General features: G+C 52.7%; 1 protein-coding gene across 1 annotated transcript in view; it reads left to right on the top strand.

Annotated features, from left to right (window-relative positions):
- Window positions 1-2811: 2811 nt before the first annotated feature.
- The window catches only part of LOC309412954 (protein CEPU-1), a gene marked incomplete at both ends in the record, with an annotated part of 344318 nt that continues 339080 nt past the window's right edge, over window positions 2812-8049 (top strand). Inside the window, one exon of the mRNA XM_082010010.1 lies at window positions 2812-2887. Coding sequence (XP_081866136.1) covers window positions 2812-2887 — 76 coding nt within the window. The remainder of the gene's footprint in view (window positions 2888-8049) is intronic.

Raw genomic sequence — 8049 nt, 5'->3', positions numbered from 1 at the left:
AAAAGGGGCCTTCTGCAGTTCGATATGCCTGGAGGTGTGGTATCGCTGTTTAACCCCACATATATGTGTGATTTCTAGTGAATAACTTCTTCCCCCCATCTCCCTATCTCGGGAGTGCAGCCCTGTTATCTGCATGTTCCTATCAGCCCGGCACACAGATATGTATGCGTGTAATGGATATTAGGCATTTATTGCAAGGCATTCTGTTGAACATCACCTGCTGTTCAACATGAAAAGTTGATGTTCCACAAAGCCACAAGCCGAAGGCTCCTTAAGAGCTGTTCTGGTGCATCGAGTAAATATACGCGCTCGGAACAAGCGCTGTGTGAATTAATAATGCATAGAGCAAATCTGTAGGAAGAGCAGCTACTGCACAGGGCCTTCTTATAAACTGCTCTCTCTGCTTAGGCAAATAGGGAAGTTGTGTTTTTTGGTTGGTTTTTTTTTAAAGCATAATGGTTAGGTAATAAACCAGACTAACCTAATCAACCGCTTCCAGCTGCTGTAAGTACGGTAGCTGGCTCGACAGCCGGGGTCAAATTCAGAAGTGTTGGGAAACGTGGTAAAAATTGTTACGTGGCATCTTGCGTTATCATAGGTAGCTTTGTGTCGATGGGGAAGAAGTGGAGATGGAGAGAAGTAGGAGGAATCTTTACCCCTCACCAGGGATCTCTACATGCAAAATACATCAGCTGGAGGTCGCTGGGGTAGTGACTGGTTTGTGCATTGCTCTGTTGAGCTGGAGGATGAACAGCTCATTATGGGGTGGGTAGGACCGGGTATTAAATACCCCAGAGCCTGTATGTGCTTCCCAAGAAATATCCTGCTGAGTGGCATGTCTGCAGCCTTGGACCGGGTCATTAGTAGTACTGTTGCCGTTAGCTCTTCCCATCCTAATGAGCTGGGAGGTTGTGCAGGCACTAGCAGGCTGTAGACTGCTCCTGGTGGTACCATAAAATGGTGGTGTAGAGCTCCGGGTCAATCAGACCTCCTCGAGGTCTATGGTTTGAACCAAGCCTTGGGAGAGGAAAAGGAAGGAGATCTGAAAGCTCTCGTAGCTTTACACCAACGGCTGTTTTGGCAAGACACTCATGAAAATTGATGGATGATAGTGGTGGAGGTCTTGGGGAAAACCAAAGGATGGTGAGATGCTGTTAGGGACAGCGTGACCCTTTGGCCGGCTGGTGGCAGGGCCCTGTGGACACCAAACAAGGGCTGTTGGGGACATCCGACCAGAGCTGCCAATCCCTCCCCGGCTGCCAACTTTTGACGCACGGATCGTTATTGTCAGACCTGTTGGTGGGACTTCAGGAGAGGGACTGGTGCCTGTGGTTTGTCACCTTTCCTCAGCAGAATGGCTGGCCCAGATCTGACGCGGGGAGTCTCTCTGGGCGGCAGCAATAGAGAGGAGGGACAGAAACACAGCTGGATTTTTCCAAGAGTTTGCAGCCAAATCTTCTTCTGAATTGCAAAGTGAACAGCTCAGATTTTGGAAGCCTCTGAGGAAGAATAAATATAAGAAGCCAAGATATCTTTTTTTTTGCTTTGTCATTTTTGTGCCTATAATGTTGTTTTAAGGGGCTATGAGTCACCTCAAGCAACAAAACGAGACATCCTTACCACTACTGAAAATAATGAATATTTAACAAGATATTATTTGTTTAGGTTGTGTCAAATAGGAGTCTTGGGGTTCAGTGCCTCTAATACTCTCTATGTTGGACAAAAGCTGAAAAAACACTTTAAGGTTTTGGTTTTGAGGACCTGCTCTATGTAGGCATGTTGGTGTTGTGCTCTTGAACCAACGTGGGTTGTGGCATGGACGGATGTGGTGGTTTTAGGTATCTGCAGTTGGAGAAGGGTCTGTCTCATTTCCGTTATTGTGAAGTAGGCACCAGAAATCAGCACGTGGCAAGGCGTTTAAGTAACAGGGGCACATTCAAACCCAAGCAGGGTGCAAGTGGCCCAGATGCTGCTCAGAGCAGATGGTCTTGGTGTGAGGAATCGGGTGAGAGTGGTTAGAGCGCCAAAAAAAAAGGCTTGATCTGGAGTAAAAGTAGATTTCTGCTAGAAATTGAAGAGTTGTTCCCTGTCAAATTTGCCTTTAGAGCAATTTCCACATGGGAGTTAGCGCTTGAGGTGGACGAGGCTTGTTGGGGCGGCGCTGGGGCTCTTGGCCCCCCGAAAGTAGAGGCAGGCACTGCGGGTGCACTTTGTTTCGGGCGAGTTGAGGTTCACGGGGGGTATGGGGGTGTATGTGTCCCATCACGCAGGTGGTGAAACCGAGTCACGGCCCCACTGCAGTCTCCCCGGGGTGGGGGAGTCACCCCACTTTCCCTGGTGGGCTGGGGGGGGTGCGTGGATGCCGGGGGGGTGTGTGGGTGCCGGGGGTGTCTACGGGGGTGCCGGGGGGGGGGGTGCGTGGGTGCCGAGGGGGGGTTCCCCGCAGCCAATGAGCGCGGCGCGGGGGCGGGCGGTGTGCGCGGCCGGCGGCGTGTTGCGGGCGGGCGGCGTGTGCGGGCCGGAGCGGCGGGCACGGCAGCGCCTGTCCCTCGCACCTTGCAACCCCTTCCGACCCCCCTTCCCCCCCCCCCTTTTTTTTTTTTTACATCTTTGGGGTTTTTTCCCTCCCCCACCCTGCGGTGATTTTTTTTTTCCTCCCCTTCCTTTTTTTTTTAACCTTCCTTCCTTCCCCCCCCCCCCCCCCCCGCCCCTTTCCTGCGCTTTTCTCCGCGAAACGCTGGATTTTAAACCTCTCCCCGCCAGGCAGTGAGTGGGGAAAGGAGGGGAGAGAAACGCAACCCGCCGTGAAACATGGCCCAGGCGAAAATGCACCACCCCGTCTCTTGGGTGATCTTCGCCGGGATGGCCGCTCTCCTCCTCTCCCAAGGTAGGGCCGGGCGGGGATGCTGCGGGGGATGCAGCCGAGGCGTGTGGAGGGTGCTCGGCCCCAGGGCAGCACCCTCCCGGGGGGCTGGAGCGGGGGGAAGGTGAGGAGCCCCCGGAGCAGGGACTGAGCTGGGAGAGGGTCCCCAGCCCGCCCGTGCTGATTTATTTTGATTATTTTGTCGGGGTGCCGAACGACTCTGCCATTTCAACTTAGTTCCTGCAGGAGCGATGCATCCAACGGGCTGGGGGGGTCGAGGCCCCTCTGTGCTGCCGCCCCCCCCTCCACCCCCACCGCTTTGCTTAGCCGGACCCGGCTGCAAGGTCGTCCCAAAAACTCGGTGCAGCCCCGGTTGCTGCCCGACCCGCTGGCTGGGGAGTTGGGAAATCCTTGTCCAGCCTGTCCCGGGAGAGCACGGCTGCCTTACCCCCCGGGGGACGGTGCTTCGCGCGTGGGGGGGGGCTGTGGAAGGAGGGGAGGGGGAAAAAAAGAAAAAGAGCAAAAAGCAAAGGGAGAAGAGAGGGAAAGGAGGAGGCAGGAGCCAGCCCCATCTGGCCGGGAGAGCCGAGCTTGTCAGCTTGCGTTAGTCTCCCCGCAGCCATCTGGAGGGGCTGTGGGAGTGGGGTTACCTCCGTGGGAGGAGAGGACGGGGCCGCATCCTGCACCGGGGCTGCCTGCGGAGCTCGGGCTGGGAGAGGGAGGATGCTCCCGGGGGGTTGGATTGCATTGCACGGTGCCCGGCGTGCGCTCAGCCCCATCGCGGGTGGTACCCGGGGCTCCGGGCTTTGGAGGGCAGGGATGCCCCCCGGGGGGGCTGGCTGCACCCTCCTTCTGCATGGGGAAAGGGAGAGCAGCCAGCAGCAGGCTCTGCGCTGCCCCCGTGCCCACCGAGGGCTGGGGACAGGGTTTGGAACCCGAATGGGCCCTGCCTGGCCGCCCCCCCCGCCCCGCCTCTAACCCAGGTGGTCTGCAGCAGGACCCCGGTGGGGTGTGACAGCCCTGCCTGTGTGGGGCAGGGGGCTGGAGGGAGATGGGCAGCTGCCATCTCTGCTCAAACTTCGCTCTCCTGGGCCCGCTTTTGCAGAGAGCAAACCCGGCCGGGGCTGCTTAGCATGCACATCACATGCCGAGGCATCGCTCCTCTTCGCCTTCCTCCCTCCTTCTCCCAGGGTTGCTGCTTCCCACTCGGGATGCTGGCATCCTGGCTTCTGAGGGGGCTTCCTGGGGATGGGAGCCCTGGCCCCCCTCAGCTGCCACCCGTGTGGGCTGGTGGAGGGCTGGGGGCTCCCCCAGGAGGGGAGCGAAGCTGCCCTTTCTCTCCTCATTTCTCCTGCCCGGAATTCGTGCTTGCTTTTGCTTATTTTGTTCATTCATTTATTTTGATGCTTGCTTTTGGCTCCTGACTTGGCTTCCTTGCAGGTCTTATTCCTTGGTCATCTCTTGTGCTTCCTCTCCCTGCTCCCATCAAAGCTTACAGATCCAGAAAGTAGTTGGTTTTTTTTTTTGTTCGGTGGGGTTTTTTTAATTGTGGGTTTTTTCCTTTTTTTTTTTTTTTATTATTCTCCTTGGCAGCTGAGCAGCGGGGAGGAATGCTCTGCCTTCCCAAGCAAAAATCCCCTGCGTTCCCCTGCCTTGTAGGAGTCTGATTTGAGTGCCAGAAGTCCCCGAGTCACTGCCGGTGTGGGGGGAAACAGGGAGCCACGGTGCACTGTGGTCCGGGGCACGGGACACATAGGGCAGAGCTGTGGGGTGCTGGGCAAAGTATTGCACAGGGCAGCATTTGGCTGCAAAAAGTTTGGATCTTTTTTGGGCTGGGAGATGATGGGTATTCTGGGGGAGGAGGAGGTCCCTCCGGGAGGTTTTCTTGCATGATTGTATTTAAAAGTGTCATTAAAAAAAAATACCCAGCAAAAATAATTTTGCATTTTAGCAAAAACTTTCTAAGGGGATTTTGAGAAATTGGGGGTCATTCAGCCCCAAAGGTATGCGTGCGTTGCCAAATATCAGCAGTATGGTGCTGCTGGTTTGTGAACTCTTGTGATATTCACAGTGTTTTTTTGAATTTCTGACTTTTCCCTCTCACTTGGTGTACGAAAGTGGAGCTGGCTTGTGTTTGAAAATGCAAAAATTATTGTTGTGCAGGAAAACCGTGTTTTGCACAGATCTACTCCAAATAGCTCAAGAGATCTGTGCTGCCCTCTGCAGCGGTTTATCAATACTCCAGATCATTTACCTATTTACAGCCAAGCAAACAATAAGAAAAATGGTTTGTGAGTGTGCTTGAGAGTAGAGTGGAGCGTGAAGTGGGATAATTTGTAAGCACGTGACCATCTGCATTGGTGCACGCGTCCTTAGGTTCTCCAAGTTTTGTGGATTCACTGTTGGTTTTTTGGAAACGTGTCCCCGAAACGGGAGCTGTTGAGCGTCGTGTCCATTAGGAGGGAGCCCTCTGAGCCCTGAAAGGTCCAGGGAGGTTTTGTGCATGGCGATGCTGTCGTTCCCGAGGGAGCTGTTGGCTACTGGGTGTTGGTGCCAGAGAGCGAGGCCGGGGCACGTGCTTGGATGCTCCGTGGGAATGAGATGCCGGTGTCCATCGCATCAACTTGTGGGAAGGCAGAGCTGGCCAAAGGTCCAGCCATGGCTTGGGGAAAGGAGCCGGGAAGAGGGAGTCTACAGAGGGCTGGGATAGCCCTGGGCATCGGGAAATGAGTGGCTGTTTGGCAACACAGCTCTCTTTGTGTTTGCTATATTTTGTTCTGCATGATTTAAAGTAGCGCCAATTAATATCTAGAGCGTATTTAAGGACCCAGCAGCAGCATTCTCTCTTCCCTCTTTCTGTGTTTTGAAGTAGAGAGATGGTCTTGCGTGTGCCCGGTGTCCCTGACTTGCACTCACCTGGATTCCTTGCGGAAGAGGAGGGCTTGTGCAAAAATCCCACCCCAGCCCGTGGGAGCGGAAGAGAGAAGAAAACTCTTCACTCAACCATGCGTAAAAGGATTAACCAGGCTAAAAGGTCATAGAAGATTTAGCTGGGCCTTTAGCATCAGTAAGCCAAGAATTATGGGAATTTGATTTACAAATTAGCATAAAGACCTTATTCTAATAAGCATACAAGCTGAAATAGGTATGTAAAATAATAGCATATGTCAACATCATACGCGGAGCGTTCCTCATCCGAAAGAATTATTCGCTCCGTCGATGTGGCTGGCTTGCAGATAACTCCCAAACCAAAGCACGGGCTGTGCTTGTGTGCGATGAAAAGGCTGGATATGGCCTGGAGACGCATCTACAGGGAGGAGCAGCCGGCTGCTTCCCCTTGGAAGGGCAGGGTTCGGGATGCATCGCGCGGGTCGGGGCTGTCCATCCCGGGAGGACTTTTTCTTGGCGAAGGTGGGAGGGGAAACCTTCTGGCAGTTTGTGCAAGAAGGTAATTGCGCTAATGAATGTGTATAAGAAAAATTACATGTATCGACATCTTTCTGTGAATACCCAGATTTATTGTTCCCTGGGGAAAATATTAAATGTGGCTTTGTGGTGGTTAATAGTACCGTGCAGGTCAATAAAATGTGATATTCACCCCAACAGCAGAAAATAGCTATTTAATAGGTAATAACAGTAATAATCAATACCTACATGATTAGATAACCCAGTTATATGTAGTACATAAAAGGAGGGGAACGCGCCCTGGCTACTCAATGGCCTGATTTGGCGCGTTGCTGAACATCTGTCATTCTTGTTGACTTTAACCGAAGCTGTAAGCAGGTATCCAGCACTTCTGGAAATCAGGCCACCGCATGGGATTAATTGGCACATTTTTAAGACTCAGCAGAGTAAACAGGAACCCAAGCAGACCTTTCCTACTGGAAAGACGCTTTTGAAAGCAAGGCCGCATTGCGCAAAACCTAAAATGCTTGGTTGGTGCTTGGGATCGTGGTTTGGTCGGTGGCTTTGCTATGGGGGCTCTGTGCAGGGTTGCAGGTGGGGTTTTTCCATGTGTGGGGTATCGCTGCTTCTCTGGGATCATCTCTCCGCTGCTCCATCTGGTCATGCAGCAGTGGGCTGAGAGAATATAGCGAGGAGCAAAGTTGTTCTGGTTGCTCTATACCACATATTCGGAGAGATCTCTATCAAAAGAGCTTGTCGTTTGTAATGAGATACCTTAATAGTGTGGCGTGATAGGGAGCAGGTGCTGGAGTTGGTTCATGCTGTAGCTACAACAGCTTTAGGAGCACCAGCTGTGGAATAGAGATGCGCGAGGTACCGCACACACTGCTGCGGGTTGGGGGCACGCACTTGCTTACTGTTCTTAAAATGCAGGCGTGAAGAAGGTGGCTGTGTTATCTACAGTGGGATGCATGAGGAGGCAATGAAGCGGACCTGGGCTGCGTGGCCAAGGAGGTACGGGGGTGGTCAGCTAACCCCTCCTCTGGGATGGCACTCGCTGACTGGCCAAGAGGAGATGGATAGGAGTTTGACAAGTAGAGAAGATCAGGTGGTAGCTGTGAGCTTGGAAAAAAACTTCATCTGGTACAACAGATTTCTGAGGCATCACAGGGACCATCCAAGCCAGCTCAAAACAGAGTTGTCTTACCCTTGTTTCAAGACTTGGTGGTTCTGAGTGCTCTGGAGGCTGCAACCAGTCCTGGAGTCTAGCTAAAACTACTTTATCCTTATCCATGTGGGCATTTTGACCATCATAGTAACCGTAACCCTGGCTTATGATTTTTCTGCCTTCCTGTTGTGCCAACCCTGACTTGTACATGAGGTGAGTGCATTCAATATTGGAAGTGTCTGCTTCATGTATTTTTTTGAAAATATTTATGATCCCTCCCATTTTATTTTTTCCCTGTGGGGGAAAAATGGATCAGTTGACAGATCTAGGTCAAGGTAGCAAGCAGGGCTTGCTGCTTTCTGTGATAAAGTGGGGTGGAGGGGGAGGGCTCACCAGCCTGCTTCCCAGGCAACTTGCTGTCAGACGGTGGAGGTGAGCTCCAGCCTTCCTCCGCAGCCTGTGAAGCACCATGTGGGGGTATGTTTCTGGCCCTGGGGATGAGGAAAAAACCCCTCTTTTGCAGCTGTGTCTCCTTCCCAAACTTCAGTAGTGGCAGGAGAGGGCAAAATTTTCTTTGCTTATGCTCCAGCTGAAGGAATGTCTTGCTACAGCA

The sequence above is a fragment of the Phaethon aethereus genome, assembly GCF_964289735.1.
Source record: "Phaethon aethereus genome assembly, chromosome: 23".
Classification (NCBI taxonomy): Eukaryota; Metazoa; Chordata; class Aves; order Phaethontiformes; family Phaethontidae; genus Phaethon; species Phaethon aethereus.
This window is presented reverse-complemented; position numbering and strand designations above follow the sequence as displayed.